At 53.5% G+C, this 22,678-nt stretch overlaps 7 protein-coding genes across 7 annotated transcripts; 5 read left to right on the top strand and 2 right to left on the bottom strand.

The window, feature by feature from the left end:
- Positions 1–463: 463 nt before the first annotated feature.
- On the top strand, positions 464–2,461 carry MRS44_000341 (uncharacterized protein; the record flags this gene model as incomplete). The annotated part of the gene is made up of 2 exons (XM_046282176.2): positions 464–1,059; positions 1,105–2,461. The coding sequence occupies 2 exons, from the start codon at positions 464–466 to the stop codon at positions 2,459–2,461; spliced, it is 1,953 nt and encodes a 650-aa protein (XP_046129532.2).
- Positions 2,462–3,890: 1,429 nt separating this feature from the next.
- MRS44_000342 (uncharacterized protein) lies at positions 3,891–4,244 on the bottom strand (the record flags this gene model as incomplete). Its single annotated transcript, XM_065623994.1, has 1 exon — positions 3,891–4,244. One exon carries the CDS (start codon positions 4,242–4,244, stop codon positions 3,891–3,893), a length of 354 nt encoding a protein of 117 aa, XP_065479725.1.
- Positions 4,245–5,270: 1,026 nt separating this feature from the next.
- Positions 5,271–6,657, top strand: MRS44_000343 (uncharacterized protein; the record flags this gene model as incomplete). The annotated part of the gene is made up of 3 exons (XM_046271219.2): positions 5,271–5,393; positions 5,486–6,370; positions 6,415–6,657. 3 exons carry the CDS (start codon positions 5,271–5,273, stop codon positions 6,655–6,657), a joined length of 1,251 nt encoding a protein of 416 aa, XP_046129531.2.
- Positions 6,658–7,853: 1,196 nt separating this feature from the next.
- On the top strand, positions 7,854–9,224 carry MRS44_000344 (uncharacterized protein; the record flags this gene model as incomplete). The annotated part of the gene is made up of 1 exon (XM_046280163.2): positions 7,854–9,224. The coding sequence occupies one exon, from the start codon at positions 7,854–7,856 to the stop codon at positions 9,222–9,224; it is 1,371 nt and encodes a 456-aa protein (XP_046129530.1).
- A 4,601-nt stretch (positions 9,225–13,825) lies between these two features.
- Positions 13,826–14,290, top strand: MRS44_000345 (uncharacterized protein; the record flags this gene model as incomplete). The annotated part of the gene is made up of 1 exon (XM_065623995.1): positions 13,826–14,290. One exon carries the CDS (start codon positions 13,826–13,828, stop codon positions 14,288–14,290), a length of 465 nt encoding a protein of 154 aa, XP_065479726.1.
- Positions 14,291–15,075: 785 nt separating this feature from the next.
- MRS44_000346 (uncharacterized protein) lies at positions 15,076–17,443 on the top strand (the record flags this gene model as incomplete). The annotated part of the gene is made up of 2 exons (XM_065623996.1): positions 15,076–15,107; positions 15,454–17,443. The coding sequence occupies 2 exons, from the start codon at positions 15,076–15,078 to the stop codon at positions 17,441–17,443; spliced, it is 2,022 nt and encodes a 673-aa protein (XP_065479727.1).
- A 2,627-nt stretch (positions 17,444–20,070) lies between these two features.
- On the bottom strand, positions 20,071–21,272 carry MRS44_000347 (uncharacterized protein; the record flags this gene model as incomplete). Its single annotated transcript, XM_046281423.2, has 4 exons — positions 20,071–20,436; positions 20,487–20,560; positions 20,615–20,838; positions 20,887–21,272. 4 exons carry the CDS (start codon positions 21,270–21,272, stop codon positions 20,071–20,073), a joined length of 1,050 nt encoding a protein of 349 aa, XP_046129527.2.
- Between the last annotated feature and the right edge of the window lie 1,406 nt (positions 21,273–22,678).

Below are 22,678 nucleotides of genomic sequence, written 5' to 3' on the forward strand. Positions count from 1 at the left end.
GCCAAATAAAGAATACCGGCGTTTGATAGTTTCCCCCAATACTGCTAACATGTAAAAGCTCAAAGAACCTCGCCCTGCATGGTGCACGGTACAGGCATATGCCTATAGAGACTTCAATCCAACATTGACGCCTCATGCCAAGCCCCTCACAATAGGCACAACAAAGAGACCGGTCAGGCCGGCTCTTAATTAACACACGGAGTTTCTTTCAAGTCGTCCAAAAATACAAAACAAACTGGCAGGGGGTGGTTGAATCCGGCAAGTGAGGAAAGGGAGGGCTTGGCAATCACCGGTTCCTTTGTTCAACCAGGCGCCACAAACCTGAGAGGGTGAATTTCCCATCCAGCTGTGAAGACAAAGAAGGAAGAGGGGCTTAGTCACTTGAACCAAATACCAATGTAAAACTCAACCGTCATCTCTTGGGAAATATTCGTCTTGCTAATGCCAGCCAAATCTTTCAGTCATGGGGGACAAATCTAAGCCAGAACCCAAGAAACACCAGCCTGAGGCTAGGGGTCCAAACCCTGAAGACTCTCCTGAGAAGCCATATGAGAAGCCTTCTAGGCCACAGGCTCCTGGTCGGGGTCAACTCTGGCGTCCTGGGAGGAGTGAAGCCAACAGAGAGATCAACCTTGGATTCAAGCGAAAGCAACAGACTCAAGAGCAGCAAGCAGGTCCTTCCAAACAACCGTCAGATACTAGTGGGAAGACACATGGAAGTTCCTCTTCAGCAAGCAAGAGAGTACGGGTTGAAAGGGATGAGTCGCCGGCAGAGACACAAACCGAGCGGGCTCCCGCCCATGCTCCTGCGCCCCCCAAACGATCTCGACGACCGATTCCTCCTGACTGGAAGCCTCCTCTGGCGGTTGGCGCCTCCTTGGGAGACAATCTCAGTCGGATAGAGGAGGCAGAGCGATCAGTGTTGCAATGGGAGGCAATCCTAGAAAACGCCCGCCAGACGCAGCCATTGGCCGACCTGTCGAGCTTTGAGAAGCAGTTGGAGAAGGCTCGCACGAAGTTCAACGAAATGGAAAACTTTGAAGAGAACTCGGTGCCTGTGTGAGTTGGCCTGATATCTATAGTCAACTTTGTCTGACTGTCTAGTGATCAACTCGAGTCCACCAAACGACAAAAGATCCAAGAACGCATTCGCATTCTAAAAGGTTCTCTTGAGAGAAACGAGTGCCCGACTGCAAGCATCAACATCCGCGCTGCTATTAAAGCCTACGAGGAAGGGGCCATCCAATGCTGGGAACTATGGGCCCTGTTCTACGCCGGCCACCTCGTCGACCTTTGCTACTCCTATGACTCCTTCACTCACGATCGAGCAGAGAGGCTTGACCGGTACTATCAGAAACACGGCCCAGGCTGGCTCTGGTACGAGCCTCCACTGGCTCCAGCTGCCGGTCATCAACCATCTCTCATGGCAGCCACATGGGCTCAGCCAGCGAAAGATTCCAGCACGCTGAGCGGCGGCATTAACCAGGCTTGGGACATCACCATGGGATTCCGCCGCGTCAAGGGCTTCCACAGCCGTGACGGCACCCAACCGACTCAGAGTGGCAAGTTTCTCGCGTACAAGACGAGGGTGAGAACCTTGCCCAATCCCCAGCCCAGGGACGATTGCTGGGTTGAGGACGACGAGATGGCGGCGCGGTGCTTCTTTCTGATGCAGCTCGACAGCGGCGCGTCTCACCCTTGCCTGTACAACACCGACCTGGATATCATTGGTATTGATCGAAAGGTATATCCTCCTCAGACGCACATCAATGTCAATACGGCGAATTCTTCAGCCCTCGCCGCGATTTACGAGATGCGCGTTGACGTCTGTCGTCATGATGGCCGGTCACTCGTGGGTGACAACCCAGTCTGGCCTACAGAGCGTCGCGAGCTAGGCGGTATCACCCCCGTCATGGTTCTTCTTGAGGGGATAGACCCTGACCCCGGGCCGCTAACCGACGAAGAGGTCAAAATTCGCCGTGAGCGCGGAGAAGACGTCAGCGAGGCCGCCCTGGCAGTCCGGCAGAAGAACCCAAAAGACGCCCGTCTCTCTGGGATGCTCCCATTCCAAGTTTGCTACTTTGCCGGAGCACCTGGGATGGACATTTGGTTCGGTGAAGACCGCTGTGACGTGCTCGGAGCAGATCGTATGCCTGGTCAGCGCCGGTGGGAGCGGCACAAGGTGAAGCAGCTCGTGCGAGGCTCTCAGCTGGACCCACTAGACGAGCGTCCCGTCGTCACATTTGATCACAAGATGGATCATAAGCGCATTGTCGATACTGACGTCCCCGGGCGTCCCGGAGCGAGCCAGATAACTGTCGACATCTGGGCCGATCGTAACACGTACGGCATGGAACCGCGGGTATCTCAAAAGGTGCAGCTAGTGAACAGGGAAAAGGTGAAGAAGCGGCCCAGAAGCCCAATTGGCGAGAATAAGAAGAAGAAGATGAGGTGGTTGTGAATACCCCGAACCTCAGAGGCTGTGAGTAACTCACCTTGCTATTGCAGTACAGAATGGGTAAGGGTATAGTTGATAGCCGGGTTGTGTTCTGAGGTCTTTACTTTGGTTGTGAAGGCGCACTTCATAGCGTCATATCGTCTTAGACGATGGATAGTACAGACAAATAGAATTAGCATTCATGCTGAGAATAGCGTCTCCTTAGAGAGTGTCTTCATGATCCAAGTCCTTATCATACACAGGACCAACTGCCGTGCCGCTCCGGCAGACCGGGGGTCCCGGCCCCAGTCTAGTTCTCGGCCCCACTCGGAGATCGGGGTCCACCATCTCGATGCCAAGTCCCGTCCGATGTTGATGCAGCGGGGGACAAATGCCAAGCTACCTAGAAATGACCATGATTGCAGTCCCCTTTTCGTGTGTTGTGCACGACTTATCTTCCGGGGTGGACACTCTTGGGCCGAGTATGATGCATGCTGAATGACCAGTTGGCTCATGGTGAACTGATAATAATGCACAATGGCCACCAAGGTTGGTAGAACTTTTTCAACGTCAAGATGGCGGGAATGATACTTCGTCGTGTCTCCTGTGAGATTGCCTGGTCTTCCTCGTATAGAATATAGTCAGCTGGCACTATTGACTCTCGCGTCTTAGCTGACGCCGAGTCAAGCAAGGCCTCCTACGACTGCAGGAGTAGCGTGGACCCGATGACTTGGATACCGCCCTTCTTTCTAGGTACAAGGAACTCCATTCCCTGCTCCAAGTGTAAGAGCAGCTGTCTGGGTACTGCGAGCATCGTCATCAGCCGCAACCCTTGCGTCAGTCCCCACGCTGGGGTGAGCGATGGCGACAACTTGCGAGAGTCCGTCAGCATCGAGACAGTACTGGCAGGTCGGGGCAGGCAGCCAAGAAACCTAGGAGACTGGAAGGATGATATTATTGGCTGCCTCCTTGTTCCAATGCCAAATAGTTGGTATCAGACCTTGTGATGTGGAGTGTCTAGGTATACCTAATGAGCTTCACGTGGCGGTAATGGTCAACAGGAGAGTACGTATTGGGATGAGAAGAATGATTGCTGATGCGACGTCTGAAGAGCTCGGTCGATCAATATGCCATCATCTCATAAGCTCCATACTAATGTTCTCATCTGGATCTGACAGGACCCAATTCTGCTCCAGCTTGGAGCCTCTGAGCAGGGCATCCCAGGTGAGTGATCAGCCCTACCAGCCTCTGAGAATACGAATCGAACAACGACAGAAACAGAGATTCGACATGTGGCTGAGCAGTTATCCACTCCCTATTTAGTACCCATTCCCCGACACAATATCTACAGCGGCAGCCATCGCAACTTGAGCAGATGAAGGGGAAGAGGATCCGACGTCTTAAATTAGACTTGAACAGTGCACCAGCCACAGTGGCTCGATCCGTTTTGGCGCTAACGTTGACTATCTTGATCTGCGACAGTGGGGGAATGGGAATGGCCCTTGGCTGGCCTGTCCGTCCGTGTTTTATCTCCGAGCACGACGCCACCATCATGAGACTGGGGTTTGGAGGGGATGGTTAAGGCGAGGGACTTTGGTTGAATACTCTGGGGCAAGGAGGATTTGCAAGCGAGAGCGAGACGGAGACGGACTGTCAGAGTCTCTGTCAGATGTGGGTTCCTGGTTAGGGCAGCAGGAGCTCGGCTGTGCCTCTGCTTGGGCTGGGCAGCTGGGGTAGCATTGAGAAGAGAGCCTATGACTGACGTGACCTGGGGATCAACATTTGATGGAGACGGAACGGGTGCCATGGCAACGAATGTTGGAGACAAGAAACGGCGAGTTGAGGCTTGAAGCAAGGTTTAGGCAAATGCCATTGTTGTAGTTTATTTATGATCTTTACTGCCAGTGGGCTTAAAACAATTCAGAAACAAAAGCCTCTCATACAACCTGTCATCATTATTTGCATGGATCCATGGATGTTTCCCCACTGCTGACTGACCTGCCCCCCAGGCTAGAGAGACAAGTCAGCCTTAAGACGTCGAGGCTGCCTTGCCGCGCCGCGCGTGAGGTGGACGATCGGGACCCTGGACTGTATGTAGAGGCTGTTCAGCACAGCGCACAACTATGACACTATAGCTGTGCTGTTGGATAATTCAGGCTTTGTAGACTCGTCCTCTCACTCAATCTCCAGACTCAGCTGAAGAATATTGCCCTCCATCACCATTTACCTGCATTACTCCACTCAGAGCCTCGCGCCCGCGTGCTATACAGCACTAGTCTGCTACTGTAAGGAGGGGGCCGCCCAACCTTGACCTACCTACCGTTCCGTTTTCCTGGCTGAACCGTGATGCGACCGCCAACCTTGATCCTTTAACCGTCGTCACATCGTCTCTAATAACCTCTCTCTCTATATTCTACGCTCGCTTCCATTGCCACTTGGTTTCTTCTTATTATACAACTGAGCCCCCCGCATCGGCCTTGGCGAACCCCGTCCCGTCTGCTGCTCCCCGATCCCGCACAACCACCTGCTTAGTGGGTGGCCTAGCACAGCGACCGACGCATCTCGTCCTCTGCGTCCCTCTCTGCCTGCTGCTGCTGAATCTCTCATGCCCGCCGCATCCCCAAGTCGACAGCTATCGCGCCCGCTCTGGCTTCCTCGACACTGGCTCACGCTCTGCCCTCCGGCTCTGGCGTAGCGCCCGACGCTCTCGTCGCCCTCGGGGCTCAGCCAGCCGCCCGCTCCCGCTCCGCTTCCGCCTTCGTCGCCGTCATCTCCCCCACCCGCAGCTCGACGACACCGCCGCTCCAACCGACCGGACCAGCACAAGTTCGCAATGCCTCCCAACATCCCCCTCCAGCAGCACAACGCCATCATGTCGGCTCCCGCGAGTGTGAGGGTATCCGGCCCTCCCAATAGCAGCTTCCTCGTGGGCTACCCCGGCATCTCTGCGACTCTGGTATGTTCAATCTCGTGCTTACGCCCCGGAGCCTTCTCGCTCTGTTGCGCGGCTGTGAATGTCTCCCGCACCAAGCTGACAAATTGACAAAGCCGCGCATCGAAGGCAAGGTCGAGATCCGTCCTGGCCAGGGCTATTCCATGCCCGTACCCATCTCCCTCGTTCGAATATGCCTTCAGCGCCGAGAAACCATCCACCCCGACGCCGACAGCCTCGCGAAACGACATCTCGGCGCCCCCCGACGGGAGACTACAGACCTCGTCGGCAAGGAGCAGCTTCTCTTTCGCTGCGCATCCGGAAGGGAGGCCGAAAAGGTCATCGCCATGGACCTCCCGTTCGTCCTCTTTATTCCCTACGGCCGCGGCGGAGAAGAGTCGAACCGACGCATCCCTCCAGCCTCTCTCCAGCTCCCGAGTCGAACCGCCGAGACATACTACGAACTCGTCGTCACGGTCCAGCAGGGCCACAGCAACCAGTACAAATACAGCTTCCCTATACCACTTCTGCGCTACGATACCCTCTCCACTTTTGGCATGTACAACAAACCCGAGTCCAAGCTCGTAACCAACGACAACATTGTCCACCTGGGCATCAACCTCCCACGATGGAGCTACGGCCCCAGCGACCCCATCACAGTATATATCAAGTTGTCACCCAACACCGACTGGCTGCACAAGGCAAAGCGAGTCACCATTGACAAGATCACCCTGACCATCGAGGAGGAGATTACATACAACCCGGAGGGCGACGAACCCTCAAAGAAAGTGAACAAGATATCAAGACAGGTCCAGGTGGTCAAGACGAAAATACCCGAGGCAGGATATGCCACCAACATAGGCCTCAACTTTCCTTCAAAGGATTTGCGCGATCCAGATGGAATTATCAAAAGGGGAAAACCACAGTTCCCTCTCTACGAGGTCACATCATTTACCACCACCTCGACGCTCTACAAGATAGAATTTTATCTCAGCATCAAGGTATGGGCTTTGCTCTTTTGTCTCGTCTCTGCTAATATTCCCAGGTCAATCTAAGCGGCGCTCGCGACGTGACCCTACGACAACCGATCGTCATCTGCCCCCTCGACCAACAAGCCTGCAAAGAAGAGATGGACGCTATCGAGCAAGCGGCCAAAGAAGCCTCGCACGTCGACCCCAATAACCCCATGCTACCCGCGCAGACCATTATCCTCGCCAACGACCGCGATTCATTACGAGCTCTGGGCCTTTGCATGGTGGGCGGACAAAAGAAGCCATTCATTGAGTGACGAAAATACGGGTTCCGAGATAGTCACCTTATAGCAGCCTCCAGAGCCGCACGCCACGTCCGCACGATGACGGAGAGACGCCTGCTGCGCCCCGTATATCGCTGCAGGCAGTGCCGCGTCGGATGAAACAAATCTCCCGCGTCATGAATTCCTCCGAGACCGAACATCACAGCACTCCGGCTTCGGGACTTGATTGCACCGGCAGCACGACAGATGGAAGCGGGGATGGACGGAGGCGACGGTTGGAGTCGGTCCACGGGGGAGGCCAGGTCCGCCACTCGAAGTATACCCAGGGGCGTTTGCATTTCAGGGGTTTGGCGAAGATGGGATGGGGCTCTTATAATCGGGCATAGTTCATGGCGTTCCGGAGGACTACCTAGGAGGGAGGGGTTCTGGGCACAGGCAGTGGGCAAGTGCACGACAAGCAATGTTTTGTAGATGTCGATACGCAGTAGCGAGATGAATCAAGATGTATTGATGAAGGCGATGGGTTTGTTCCGTGAACCTGCAGCAAAGCGAGAACTTGCGTCAGCGTAGTGCACGGTAATAAGTTGGTGGAGGACGTGTATCTCATAACGTACCGAGACGATTACCACAAGCTCGAAGCAAATAGTATTTACCGGTATTGCGTTTTAGGATATAAAGGCAAGGTGAGTGATTCTGAACGTCAAGGCAACTGAACGGAGTGCCAGTGAAGAGGAGAGCAAAAAGAAGCCACCACATTGTCCATCCAGAGTAGCACCGATCACTGAGAACCATCCAACGGATGATCAAGCAGCGAAGAGAGCTACACCAGTAAGTCTGACAATTACTAAAAACGGCAAAAAAAGAATTGAATCGCTGATTGCTAACTGGAGGGTTCGAACCTCCGCGGTTTCCCACTGCGGGTTTGGTTTCTGATGAGAACCTAAACACAGCGCCTTAACCACTCGGCCAAGTTAGCGATGATTCGTTGAGTGGCTTCGATAAAGCCCAGGCTAAGGCGCCTCCTCGGTGAGATTCAAGGTGGGGCGCGGGGTGAGCAAGGCTTCACACATTCGCAGCCTCGCATGGAATTATTTCTTCAACTTACGTCTTCTCCTCTTCAACCAGACCGATACTATCCTAATGGCAGCATATCCTGAGGTCCTGCTCGAAATTCTCTGGATCACCGCGACTGTCTGAATAATTACCGAAGCCACTCTCAACTGCCCGTCATGGCTTTTGACGACGACGATAACCCCACCGTCGCTACGCCGGTGAACGGCGCGAATGCCGCTGCTACGGAAGACGCCGACGAAGATGCGCCCGACTACAAGCTATTCCTCTCCATGTTTGATAAGGCTGGCGTCTCGGGCAAGGCGATCCGCAAGGGCGAAAAGGACTTTGAGTCGCATGGGACTCGCGCGCAGGACAACCTCCTCGAGCAGAGCCGCAAGGTCATGGACAACGTGCTGGGCTACACGAGGATACATCGCGAGGATGCCTGGGTGCGTGGCTGGTGCTTCCCAGACTGGTGGGCCGAGACTGAGCACTCTGGCGAGCGTGATGGTCTCTGGCTAAGGGACAGAGTCGTCATGGTCGAGCAGGAGCGCGGCAGCTGGCAGAAGGATATTGGGCGCGCAGTGCCCGGCAAGGTTGAGCGCCTTGGTGCGGGACGGCTTTGGCTTCTGCCTGAAGAAGCTCTCTACTTGGTTGAGAGAGGGACCGTGGATCTCTGGTGGCCGGAGCGACAATTGGAGGAGCTTCTGTCGAGTGACGGAACTCCAAGGACGGATCTAGGACCAGACAACTACGATGTTGGACTCCCGCTAAGTCTCGAGGCGGCATATTCACTCCTCATCGGCCATGAAGGCGAGAGGGGCAAGATCACATTGCCTCAGTTCCAAGTCTTTTCACACCTCAAGCGAGCAGGCTTCTACGTCCTACGGGCGCCGCCTTACGAGGCACCACCTCAGGCTCCAGCGTCAAAGACCCTCTGGCAGTGGCTGTTTTCCTTCTTTAGCTCGGGCGCCGCGCCCTCAAGGCAGAAGCCATTGGGACCTCTTGTTCAGCCAGGCCTCTACCGTGCCTATAGGCCCATCTACGATCAACTCGCCATCCTCCCCTGTCACAAGCCGCTGCCTACACCTCCCACAATACACCCGCCGCAGGAGCCATACCGGGTCTTCTGGCACGTGTGGAAGTCTGGCGGCGCACCTTTCTCCAAGAAGAACCCACCGCCGCCCGACTTCCGCATCGCCGTGGTCGACGCCGGTGACACATTCGTGCCGACCCTGGAGGAGATTGAGGCCCTCCTGGAATCGACGCCTCACGACCCGCCCAACGAGGCGTGGAAGGGCCCCGGGCGTATGTATCAGCGCCTGAAGCACGGACACCGCAACGTGCTGGTGGCGATTGTGGACCGCGGTCTCGTCAACTTTATGAGGTTCGGTGAGGGGGCGTTTGGGGAGGAGAGGCTGTTTGAGAGGTTCGACAACAAGGGCGGGCAGAGGGGCGGCAAGAAGACGAGCCGCGGCGGAGGGAGGGGCAGAGGAGGCAGGGGCAGGGGTGGCGGTCGCGGACGAGGACGGGGACGGGGGGGCTAATAGACCACCCTCTCAGGCTAATTTGTATCAGATAGATATGGCGGAGGAACATGATACATCTGGCATCGCGCACGAATCGACGTGACAGATTGGATCTACCCAGGATGCATCGTGAACATGAAGCAAGTCATGCGAGATGAGCTGACGTGTGCCAAGTTTCGAGTGGTTGTGATGGGGTCTTGTTGGCTGTCGAGACAAAAGTCATGGATGGCATCAGGCATTGTACACGAGTTGTCAGAACCAACAGTTGAGCGTAAGCATCGTAAGGATATGTTGGTCCCTTGAACCCTCAAAAATAGACGCATCAAGTTTGCGAGCGCATGTTGGCAGCATATGGATGCTAGTCAAGGTTGACTCAACTCGCATGGATGAACAACTGGCATGTTGCCAACTGCACCTAGACAGGCATGTCCCACAATCGCCTCTGCATCAAGTTATGTGCGAATCAAAAAAAAGTAACATGGAACTAGGCATCACTTCGGCTATGAGCAACAGCTCGTTCGTCAGAATGTCTCTCCCGAGTCCAACCAGTCGCGATCAAGCGTGCTACCCGGGAGTGAAGATGTTGCACACGAGGGACGCACAAGTCATATCCTGCGCACCCTTTTTGTTCATTTAATTGTTGCCTTGAACTGGCTCGGCAACACGGGACGGGAAAAGATGACCGAGAAAGGGGGTTACTTCTACTGGCACGTTGCAGGAGGAACCCGCCGAGTCTGCAATGCAGTTTGTTGTTGTGGTACTCGGGAGGATAGTCATTCGCTCCCCTCACAATTTTCGACAACTCACACCAAAACAGGGTAGCAACTGAGGGAATTAATTGGAAGTAGATGCGCATACTTTTTACTGCAAGTCTATTACGAAACAAGGACCATGGGGGAAAAAAAGTATCAGTATGTTGAAATGAAGAAAGGATCACTGGCGTAAACCTTGCTCCAACGGCAGTGGACTTGGGAGATCCTCCCAAAGAGGAGAGCTCTGCGCGTGGGCTTTTGACACTGTGTAGGACCGTCTGCCAGTTACCTGAGCTATTGAAACCAAAAGAAGAAATAAATGACAAGAGTGAGAAAAAAAAAAGGCTTGCAGGGGTGTGTGGGAGATATGGGTCGATTTGTTCTGTTGGCGGCGCGCGCTCCCGCCTAACTAAAAAAGAAGTCGACTCGACATCTGATTATCTTGTCGAGTCATGAGAGTCCCCTTCCATTGTCTAGAAGATTAGGCAGAGAAGACAAAGAGATCCACTGAGAGAGTTTCGAGAAGGAAAAAAACAAGAGCAGTTTGTTGGTAGTCTAACCAACCAAAACCCCTTGTTCTGCAAGTCTGACAGACAGTATTATGCCTCTGTCGTAAGCACTTGTTGCATCAACTCTTGTTCCTTCTCGCGATCCGTCCAACAAGATGCGAGTGCGCGTGCGCGACATGATACTCGAGTAGGCAGTGGAGGTTACGAGTTTGTCTGTCCAGCTGGGCAATAAGAAAAGAACGTGGAGCCATTTTCCCCTTCAGCTTCTTTCTGTGCGCGCCTAACCCTTGCTTTGCCACTATGTATGTCCTGTATGTATGTACAACACTCGTGCAAAAAAAGAGTCCCCCCATCTAGATCCAACCTCGGCAGTTTCGCGAGTGACGTTTAACAACGGGGACGAGGGTAAAGTTCTTGAGTTGTCGTGTGTCAAGAAGAGGCATTGACATTAGCCAAGGATTGAATGCCTCAGAAAGATCCCCAAGGGAGCAAGCAACGCACAAAAAGAGGATTCCTCATTGCTTGGACTGGGATGGAAAACCGAAAGGGCGTGTAGAATGAGGGCGTGCGCCCAAGACCGGGGAATGTTTTTGGGTCCATGAAGTTGCGAGATTGCAAGCAAGATTTCTGGGCCCCACGGCAATTCGACACTTGTTGATTGGTTCCAAGACAGAGAGAGAGAGAGAGGTGTGTGCTTTGGAATTGGACCACGGGCCTCGTTTCCTTTGATTGGTGTCGGCGGTCCAGTCGACGGGAGCGGACATGTCATCATAATCAGAAATGGGACTGCCACTGATGAACATCACTCACTCACTCGGTATTCATCACCCATCAGCACATGTTGTTTTCTTGATGCTCGACCTTTTGTGCTGTGGCCGACACTGCCGAAGTCTTACTGTCGCACCAAAGCACAACCGGGTAAGATGAAAGATGAGAGAGAGCATGACAACTGCCTGACGGCGTGCATGACTTGTCCACCTATTCATCAGCTGAAAAGAATGCTGGGTCAAGACAGTGATGGAAACTCGAGAGAAAGACAAGATACGGGCGCATAACCCAAAAGGGGTCATCTGGGCTTGAACTTGTATCGAGCCATGATTGTCACTCTTCAACCCAGGCCCGGGAAGAACCAAAGCTTGGCGCACGCACGTAATTCGTAATGAGTTTACGGGCGGTGCTAGGGGGAGGAGTCATGGGGAGAGGGGCGGGTGTCGTTGGGTTCGATCATTCGCACTCTAGTGGTAGAGAACCGAGCCCATTGTATCACTCTCTGTATCGCTGTTGGGTTTTCGCCCCGGACCCTGGTTCGATTTTTTCCATCGATCTCCTTTCGTATCCATCTCGTGGGTAAAAGGGCGGTGTCATGAGTTGTCAACTGGGGGGCAGGCAATCAATCTCCAATGTTGACAATACGAGAAGCAGAGACGTGAGTGGGAAGACGTGATTTAAAAACAATAAACAGAGTTTGAGGATAACCAAGGGGCCACCCCGTTTAGAGTTGCATCGACTCATCGAAGCACAGTAGCACCTTATCTGAGGTTGAGAAGAAACCTACAGTGAGTCGAGAGCTTCTGAGAGAAAGAGAGTGTGCTGTAGGTCCAGGGAGAGGAGTGGGTCGAGCGTCATGCGGGAGTGGATCTAGAATGGCGCGCATGAGTTGGTTGAATGCGTCTATGTTTCATCCGACAGTCAATACAAGATTCGAGGAGGGTGACAATGAAGAAAGTGCATTGAAGAAGAGAGAGCGGGCAATGCATAAGAGACGCTTTCTTGTCTTCAAACAATGGAGGCACATTTGTTGACGGGGAGTCCCTTTTTTGTTGTGGTAGATGGCTGGCTGGCTTGTTCATCAGAGAGAGTACTAGTACCGACCTAGTGGACGCAATGATCAACCAAGGCGCCTGCACAAGAACAAGAACAGGTGCTGTCAAGTTCAGTTCCCAAGTCGCGTCGGGTCGGTCCCGTCGCCAATCAACGTTGGCTTGTTGACGCCATAAACCAATGAGCAACTTTGGACTCTTTGATCTGAGAAATGGAGCAAAAAAAGGCCGGAAAGTTGATGAGAAGCTGTCCAAAAGTAGACCTAGCGCCGAAATGGGCAACAAGATGAGAAAGAAGAAGCAGGACCAATCTCTGTGCTCCAAGTCAACTGACGATGGAGGATGCTTTTCTCCCTTGGAAACTAAAACACGTCCACCCCTGGCGAGATTCGACAAAAAGTTACTCGACTCGGACTCGGAGGTTAGTACTTCCTGGCGGGCCACCCAGCTCTGCTGCTCGCTGGCTAGCCCATTTCCACACAATCCCCATCCCCCAAATTCAATCAAATCTGGGCGCTTCTGCGATGGGTACTATCACTTCTGTAGGTCTACAGTCCCAGTAATGGATGGCATGTCTTGGCTGAGGTGATTGTCGCTCACTCACTCGCTCGCTCGCAAGTCGTAACCTAAGGCAAAATCTAAATGGACAAAATCCACTTTCTTTCTTGCCTCTGTTGCCCACACTCACCCTCCACACAATTTCCCTTTCCCTTTCCCTTTTCCCTCTTTTTCTCCTCTTCCCTGTCTCACTCGTCTCTATTTTATCTCTCCCCCCACCAAAACCCAAAACACCCCCAATTTTTCCCTACCTATCCTTTTCTGCACCTCCAAACCCAACTCGAAATCCTTTTCCTTTCTATCCTCGCTCACTGGGCCGAGCTCGAATCTCTGACCCGGTCTATTAATAACATACCTGGCTGGCTGTACATCCACCATTCATTCACTAGCAGTCTCACCTTGCTAGTCTTGGCTGCCTCGTAATCCGACGCGTTTCTTCTGGGTTCCGATAAATCTCGTCTTAGCTTCTTCCATCTCACTGCTGCGGCCCTTTGCCCCCTCCATCCCCCCTTTGGTAGGTTGCCTTCCCATATCTGTCTGTCTCTCTGCCAAGTTGGACTGGGCTTATTGCCTTTAGCCCTGGACCACCCCCCGGCTCTAGATTCCAGAATCCAGATCCTCGGCCAACCAGGGTGTCTGTCCTCCATTCCTGATTCCCACCCCCGACACCTTTTGCATCTTCCTACCTTGCCTTACCTTGCCTTTACCTTGTCTGCCTACCTACCTACCTAGGTACTTGCCTACCTAAACCTAACATACCTTGATCACGTAACTGTCGATTTGCGACCGTCGACGCGGACGGACTCTTTCTTCTTTCTACAACCACAACCTCAACCTCAAACATCAACCCCCCCCGGGAAACGCGCCCAGCATCATCAGGACCTCGCTGAACTCCCCTTTAGCCCCCCCAGCCCGCCTGACATCCGCTTCAGTTATCTCGCGCCCAGCATCGCTAATCCCGGCATCCTACACGTCGCGTCATGGACACCATCGACGGCGACAAGCCCAGGCCGCCAGTTGCGCCACCTGAGCCAATATCGCCAGCTCTGTCAGCTTCTGCTGCTGCCCCCAAGTCCGCCCTGGCAAAGCCAGCAGCATCACCAACCACAGCACCCACTCCGGATTCTCCTCGCGCTGCTCCCGTCTCTGTCTCTGCCACAAGTCCAGCACCGGCTACAGACTCGGCGCCCGCCAAACCTGCCTCGACCTCGACCTCGACGACAGGCCTAGGCTCGGCATCAGCTCCCCGGCCCGCGTCGACCTCTCCGGCGCCGCCATCACCGCACCCGGCCACCTCTACTTCAGCTCGCCCGGCTGCTCACGATAGCGCGCCATCGCCTGCGCCTGCATCTGCGCCCGCTCCCGTAACTGGCACCACGAACGGGAGGACGTCGCCCGGTGCTGCTGTTGCTAATCAACCATCTCGCATTGCTTCACCCAAGTAAGTCGTCTTCTCTTAATTGTCAACCGATTGTTTGTGCCCTCTTGTCCGCTTTGCTTTTTTCCCCCATGTCATTTCGCTCGCACTTGCGATCGACCGTCGGTCGTGTTGCATTTGCTTGGCCATCTCTTCGCGTCCTCAGCCAGCCAGTGAGTGAGTGAGCAAGTGAATGAGTGGCGTGGCTTTTGTCCAGGGTCATGGCCTAGTTGGCATGTCCCCATTTGTCAAGACCAGTAGGTTGTTGACCGCACCTGGCCTGACTTGTCTCGTCCATGCAACTCATGTTGTGGCCTAAAAGAGAAAGCCCGGTGACTGTGAATCACTGTCGGCGTCTCATCTGGTCCGTCAGCCAGGAAAATCTTGGTCGAGCAGAAGCCGTCAGTCAGTCGGTCAACAGTTGCCCAACGGGCTGAATCACTCTCACAACTTGCTCCCACTTCTTTTCATGACAACTGGCAGACACTGCACTGTCTTGTCTTGCCTTGTCTTTCTATCCATCCATCCATCCCTGGTCTGCATTGGCATTTCCACAACTCAAACCTTCTTTCCTCTTCATACTTTTTCGTCTCTCTTCTGCACTTTTGGTCCTCTGCGCCACTTCCCACCTTTCTGGCTGTTCTTGGACGCGCTCCCTCTCCCAAGTCTTGCAACCATACACGCAACGCCATTCATCTCATATCTTGGTTTCTGCCGTTTCCACCGACAAATACACCTTCCTCATACACCCTTGGGCGTGCCCCCGAGTTGCCGACAGTTTTGCAACACGTTGCTGCCTTTGCCCTTGGAACTATGGGCCTTCTTCCCGTGCCCCAGGACCTCAGGTACTCCCATTTCTCGCTCCATTCCCTCTTGCTGTTTCACATTCTATCAACCCTGTCTTATTATTTTCGCACTGGCACATCATCCCTGCAACCGCGCCGAGTCTTGGATGGCCCTGTACCAATCTGACTCTCCACAATCATTCATCTCTTCATCTTGTTCTCTTGATTTTGCCTCTTCGCCGTCTGCGTCTCTACCCACACGTGACCGAGCAGTCTCGCGTCATCAACCCTCATCCTCCACGTTTGCGCTTCCACCTTGTTCTGTTCTGTCGCTGTACTTGTCCCCGATACAACTACTTTTTGTCGTTGGAATATACTTGATGAACATGGACTAATCAAATAGCAGCCAACCCAACGGTCGCAAGACCTCGTTCGGGGAGGGAGAGGTTGAGAGTGAACTTAGCGATCCAGTCAGCAGTGTTCACTCACCGTCGGGCGTCGAGTTCAACGAACCCGAGGACGAGATAGTTGTTGGTGCTCGTGCGAACGGATTGCGCAAGCAATCACCTCGCATTGTATCTGATCAGGAGGACGAAACCATGGCCGACGTCGACGACGAACCCATCGTCTCTCACTATCCTAAGCGGAAGCGCACCTCTATTCTCAACGACTTGAACGATAGCAGGATCGAAGCACCCTTGTCAGTCCCTAAGGAGAGGACACCTCCAGCCATAACGAGACCCAAGCCTGCACGGCAGAGCCTGGGTAGTGTGAAGGGAGTAACGATTGGTCATTGGAGAGACTCACCTGCCCCGGTTGATGATCTGAAACATGCTGTCATCGGCTTTATTGATGTCCGGGAACGCCTTCGAACTCGCATCCAACCTGTCACCTTGACCGGCGAACTGGTACCCGACGAGTATCCCCTACCCCCTGGCCCTGGTGGCAGCTGGGTCACCTTTGAGAGGGTTGTTTTTCTCAAGCACCTCGTCGGCCTCGATCACTATCAAGTCAAGGAGTTTGTTAGACTTCGTGCCGATACAGCAGGAACTGAGTCGTCGGAAGAAGAACGCATCGCCGCGGATAAGGCCGCTGTCAAGGAGGCGATAAAGCGCGTCAAGCAGAACCCTACCGCAGAGAACGCCACCAACCCACCTCAGATTGCCTATGGTGCAGAGCTCCCCGACCACATCTTGGCTAGCCGTGATCCCAAGCGACGAAGAACTAGTGGAGGCTTCGCCGCCATCAATCCGGCCCCCACCAACGGCGTTGTGTATGAGCACACTCCCATCCAGCCCGCGCCCGGCGGACCCCAGCCTATTCGAAACGTCATCGACCCTCTCCCCGGAACTCGTCCTACGCGAATCCTCCTGGGCTGCTGGGAAAAGTCTGCGGAACTGAACCCCAAGGACAAGCACGCCGTCTATGGTATTTTGGGTCAGAATGACATGTTCCGTGTCAAGCTCGTAAGAGAGACACGCGATGGCCGATTCGTTGACGGCAATTTCCCAACTGGTGCTGGTGCTCTCTGGATCCCGTATGAGGAGGTAATATTTGAGCCTCACCTCAAGTCCCTGCCCCGTGCCGAGATCAAGGAGTATTGCCGAGTGCGTCAGTGGCAGATTGACCACGGGGAGTCGCCGGATGAGCGAACGGCAAATGAAACAAAGGCAGTCTACGATGCCCAGGCTAGGGTTGCGGGAACAAGTTTCAAGACTGCCGCTCCACTGTCTATTGCACCGGCGCTGCCTCGCATGCCGGATGATTACGATTCTGACCAGACTGGACGGGCTGGCTTTGGAGGTCATGAGCTTCGCCAGAGCCGCCGCGTCGAAGCTGCACGGGCAATCGACGCTGCCAGGATGGAGTCACGCCCTACACGTCAACTGCCTGCGGAGGTTGAAACTTCGGCTCAGCCACCGCCCCAGGCCCAGCCTCAATCCCAATCACAGCCTCGGTCGGCCTCCGCTGTTGGCAAAGCACAAGGAGCTGATGCTCTCGAGCGGACCTCGTCTCTTGCCCGGCGCGAAATTGCACGTGCCGAGGCTGCCCAAGGACGTGCTGACCGACACGCCGCTAACCGCGAGCGAGCTGTAGCCGCTGCTGCGGATGCTGCTAACGCTGCCGTCGCCGCTATCCCCTCGGTGGCAGTCAATGGACGGATGCGGTTCCACGAATCGGAAGAGATGCAGCGTCTCAACAAGGTTTGGGCGCGCCAGGAAAGCCTTCGTATGAAGGCAGGATCCGAGGACGCCAAGATCTATGGTGGAGTCAAGTACGAACGCAAGGCCAACGGTCCCTTTATGGGCAAGTTGGTGTCCCAGGGCAATATCATCACTATTGATGGTGAGGACTATGTGGAATACCGCGTGCTTACGAAGCCATCCTTTTTCTAAACCACTACAACAATACTTTTTTACCTTTGTCGACTTGAACAGTCCCCGCTCAAGTCGGGACGAGCGACGACTGGCAGACGCACACACGAATAGCCGTTGCAAGGAGCGATTGACGATTTTGCGACCTTTCACCACTAATACTTTATACGCTACGTTGTTCTCGACAACCTTTTTTTCTGGTTCCCTAGGGCTGTCTTGTCTGTACGGTATAAGCGCGGGGAGGGAGCCCTTTTTTGCAAAGTGTTGTGCTTTTCAGCAACCAAGAAGCGGAGGGAGGTTGAGCCAAAAAGGGATCGGTTTCGGCACACTAGAATGACCTTCCTAATCTGTTTTACCCTTTCTTTTCCTCATTTCCTTTGTCACTCTGTCTCTCTCAGGGCCCCGGTTCAGGCCACACCTGGAAGGTTGAGGGAGGTGGAAACGGGTGGGTTTAGTCAAGACTGGACTTGGACTCTACGGAAACGGAGTGGGCGGTGTTCGGAATTGGGTGTGTTGCTTAATATACCCGGTGTAGGGGTTTCGTAATCGGCTGTTTCTGTACGAGATGGAAAGCATTTCCTCGCTTTGTGGTTCTTGTGAAGTTGTGTGTGTTTTATTTTGACTTGCTGAGGCTGATGCTTGGTGTCTTGGTCAGAGGGCACCGTCGCCCGAGACGATGTGCCAAGGCTGTCAGATACTCACTCTGGTTTATAATATGCTGACGGTGGTCTCGATGGCGATGGCAACTGTCGGTTGGTGGTGGTGGTAGGAAGCTGTGTCAACATGAAGGAAAGGGAGACTCGACATGGTGGTACCAAAGCGCCCAGGAGGCCTCATAATATAGTATGAAGATGAGATGATGTTTTCTGTCCTGATGCTTTTCTTGAACGCGTAAAAGTGATGCTCGGGTCTCAATGGCGAGTGACTAGCCAGCATCCAAGTCACTCTAGTCTTGCTCGATGCAAGTCCGTGTGCATGACCAGGTAAACTGACGTTGCTTCTGATGTCCTAGAAGGGCAGGAATATACTTTGCAACCATGGCAAGGTGCACCCAAGATCCCCGTTCATGTGTGGCATAGGGACTTCGCACACATTGGCATAGTTTCTGAGCAACGGAATGTCGCTGGTGGTGACGTGGGCGGGTACCTGCACAGTGGGGTACATAAGCGACAATAAGAACCCTGCTTTTCAACAATCACTAAGAAGCCGTCATCGTATAGGGGTCAGTACATCAGTTTGTGGCTCAATGAAGCACTGAAAACGCAAGTTCGAGTCTTGCTGACGGCAAGCGATTGTTTTTTTTTGCTGTTCTCTCCTAGTATTTTTTGTCAAGTTTTATGAGTGGTCCAGCCTTTTTTGAGGCTATTAGAGTGTTCTTTTTACCAGCGGAGTAGCCATCACTACGCCAGGTTTAACCTCAGGTTTAAACTGCGGATAACACAGAACAGTAAAAACCAACTTAGAGAGAGAGTGTGTGTGAGAGGGGAAAAAAAGAAAGAGAAAAAAGAAAAAAAAAAAAACACGCGAACAGATGTTCACCAGTCGACACCGATCTAGTTACTGAGCTGTCTTGCTTGACTTATCATCGTCAAGTTTAATCCTGCTAGGAGTGCAGAACGCATGCATAAAGAGAAATGTCCCAACTCCACATGGTAAAGCTATGCCCGAGCCTGGAAGCTCAAAGTCCGTCTTGAGTTGAAGATATAGTAACTTGCTTAGAACACAAAGCACTACATGGATATATGTGGCCCAACCGGTGTGTTAGTTAGAGCAGCAGCTAGAAATTATTCTATCCAGACGTAGTAAATCTTTCGAGCCAACTTGGATAAACTCTCTATGTTCTTGAGAAGGTAATAGACTCTTCCACGTCGGCCTCGCTTACTCGTCTGCGCTCCCGAGACAGAATCTCGCTTGGACGCGGATGAAGCCAAAGCTGGCTGTGCGATTTGTAACCACGAGAACCGAGTTAGAGCAGGTGAGAAAACAAACGAAAACGAACACCTGGGCATATCAACGGAACTCGAGGGCAATGTCTAAAAGCATTACCCTCACATGACCTTCTGCTGTGTGAAAGAGCACAACGGTTCTGTGACAGAACAACTCGTCCTGTGGACCATCAGATGATACCGGATATCAACTGTGGCGTAGATGGAAATCAAATTTCTCTTGCCTCAAACTGGAGGAGTGAGAGAGGAATGTTGCGGACTACGTTATATACATTGAATGGTCTCTTGGTTGCCTGGGTGAAGAAGACAAGCCAGACAGGCTCATCCTGGACGCTGCTTTTGGCATCGCCACGATCCTGCCTCCCCCTCAAGGGGCTTACCTTTCCGGGTGTCATTTGTGCAGATCGGTTAAGCTTACCGGTCTCCGGGACTACGGTTTCTCTATCCGGCACCGCTACGGGAACCGGACTCCAAGACCGGCGTCTCCACTTGGACGCCGCCGGAAGCAGTTTCAGGTGCCGGAGGCTTGCATCTCCGTCGGGCACTCCTTGAGTTCTCTACCGCAAGTTGGTTGTGCCTGTGTGGTAGCCACCTCAGGGAATCACAACTCACAGGGGATTGGCTCTGTAAGGACTTGAAAAATCACACGCTGTTTGATTATCATGATGCATCTCGTAGGCTATATCACCCCAAAGGCCACCCTTACTCGACTTCTACAACATCGTGGATAGGAATCATCTCGAGTAGAGCCGCTTCGAGCATCTCCTTTTGCTCCTGGATAAACTCCCTCACAGCATCGGGGCTGAACTTGACACCCGCGGCCCGAGCCTCCCGCAGCTTCTTGGCATGATCGCGGAAGCGCTCTTCCAAGATATCGGCACGGTAGGTGCAGTAGTCGTAGAGCAGCTCTGACTGGTTGCTGATGAGACGGGAGCCTGTGAGGACGAGCTCGTCTTTGACGAATGGCGACTTGGGTCGGAAGGCTGTGATGAACGAGATTCTCTCCTTGCCGATGGCTTTGAGGGCGGCGTGCTTGACGTATCGGCCTTGAAGAATGACGGCAGTTCCCTTGGAGTTGAGTTAGTAGAGAGTAGGGTCAGCATCTAGGATCGACACACCATAGTAGGACCGCGGACCTTGAGGACTTCGCCGCTGCCAGTGAGAACAGCAGTCTCACCTCCCTTCATCCCAGCTAGAAGAATGTCAGTAACTCATAACAGTAGTCAAAACCTCGGTATGAACTCACTGCAGTCAGAAAGCATGGTGACACAGACAAATGGGAAGCTGTCGTAGTGCCACGAGAAGCCGACGCTGTCATTGCCCTTGTCACTGGTCTCGTCCCCGTCACTGAAGAAGAGGTTGGCGTGACCAACCTCGTACTCAAAGGGAACGAGGTCGATACCGGCAACCTCGGAGACAGCCTCTAGTACCTCAGGGCTCTTCCAGAGAGCGTGGGCGAAGGGGGCCATCCTGGCATCGCGGTTAGCTCGGAATCTCCGGAGAGGGGGGCTCACTCACTCTTGAGAGTAGCCTCGGATCTGGTTCTTGGTGAAGGTTGAGGCATACTGACAGGTTCTGAGCACCTCCTCGCTGAATAGCTCACGACGGACCTGCCTGACGGCGGCCTCAGTGAAGAGAGGGAAGGGGTCGGAGCCAGCGATATGGGAGACGCCCTGGTTCTCATAGCCCCACTCCTTCATGGTGTAGGTCCTCTTGGGCGGCTCGAAGCAGACATGCTTGCGAGCGTCAAAGTCCTCGGCGGGGATGGCACGGGCGGTGTCGATGACATCCTGGGGAAGCTTGGTGGTTGGGCGGAGGGGGGTCTTGTTGGTAGGGCCGACGACGAAGGGGGCGGGCTTGCGGACGGGCAAGGGGGCCGGAGTGTCGTAGATTGCGCTGGGCATTGTGAACGAGGATGTTGTTATCAAGGTGTTGTGTCAATATATCTCTGAGATAGGAGGCTGTCCTTGTGGAGTTGAGGTGAGGTGATTGAGATAACACGACCCAGGGATGGAGGAAGGGCATTTTTATATTTATAGATAACCTGCCAAGAGGCAAGTTAACGTCCGAATCTCGGACGTAGGCGTGGTGAGTGTGACCAATGGCCGAGATCAACACCCACGGGTTAGAGAGAAGTGGCTTTCCCGTGGGAAAAGGGACTGTGTGTGTGCGTCGCTTCGGGAGTTATCATGATTTAATCACCAACCAACGGTCAAGTGACCACAGCTGGGGGGTATAGATACCGCCGTAGGAGGGTTTCCAAAGAGAGAGTGACAGAGCTTAGGGAGTATAAGCTAGGGGCCTGGTTCCTGGTCACGCCTGGGGTGTAGGAGTCTCCTATTCGTCAGCTTGGTCGAGTTGGGAAATGCTTTCGTTGATAAGGGGTGGAGTTCGGATATAGTTCCCGCAGTCTAGATCCCCCCGCAGAGGCTATCATTGGGGCATTAGTCCACGGCATTTGATATGGTGATTTCTGTGTATGGTATAGTTTGGAGCAGCTGGAGGGGGAGACGTTGATTCCCGACTTGATATCTCAGAGTACAGTCCAAATCTAGGTTACGGGTTTCCACAGAATTGGGTTTGAGTGCCGTCATTGTATTGAGAACTGTGTTCTTTACGCCTGGCACACTCTCTATCTCTTTGAGGGGAAAGTTGAATGATTAATAGCAAAGCCCAAGTGCGAGGAACAGATACGCACGTCCTAGGCTCGTGAAATAGATTAACTTGCGTAATCTAGCTCGATTGCAGGTCACCATACCTTACCGTCTTTGGCTCATTGTCTTTGGCTCATTGTTGATCCCTCCCCCACGCTTATCAACGGTATCATGTTCTGTCACGCGCCTCCGTATGCAGCCACTTTGTGCCTCTGCCCCAAGGCCATGATTCCTCGACCTGGGCTCCTTCTTTGTGAGAAAGTGTTATTTGACCTCAGCCTCACAAGGTAAAAATTGTAGCATCCTTCAACCCAGAAGTGAAGAAAGAATCATAATAGTATTAATATCTCTATCCAGCTCTTGTCACTCTCACACCACTGCTTCGCAACCACTGCTCGTATCGCTTGTGTGCCATTATCGATGGCTCCGAATATCGCTCCTGCTCTCGAACTGTGCATGCAAGATTTGTCGAAAGGTTTCCTTGGGAGGAAAAGTGGCTGAGGGGAGATGGTCATCTTGACGGGAAGCCCATCCTTCCCTCCAACCCGACGTCCCGAGGAACATGGGCGACCAAGCGTTCTTAAAGGACTTTCGGGTCGAGTCCAAGACCCGAGGGCGTGACTTGAAAGAAAACCCGATCAAGTTCCCGAGAACAA

Source organism: Fusarium solani, assembly GCF_023522795.1.
Source record: "Fusarium solani strain SB1 chromosome Unknown bctg00000000, whole genome shotgun sequence".
NCBI lineage: Eukaryota > Fungi > Ascomycota > Sordariomycetes > Hypocreales > Nectriaceae > Fusarium > Fusarium solani.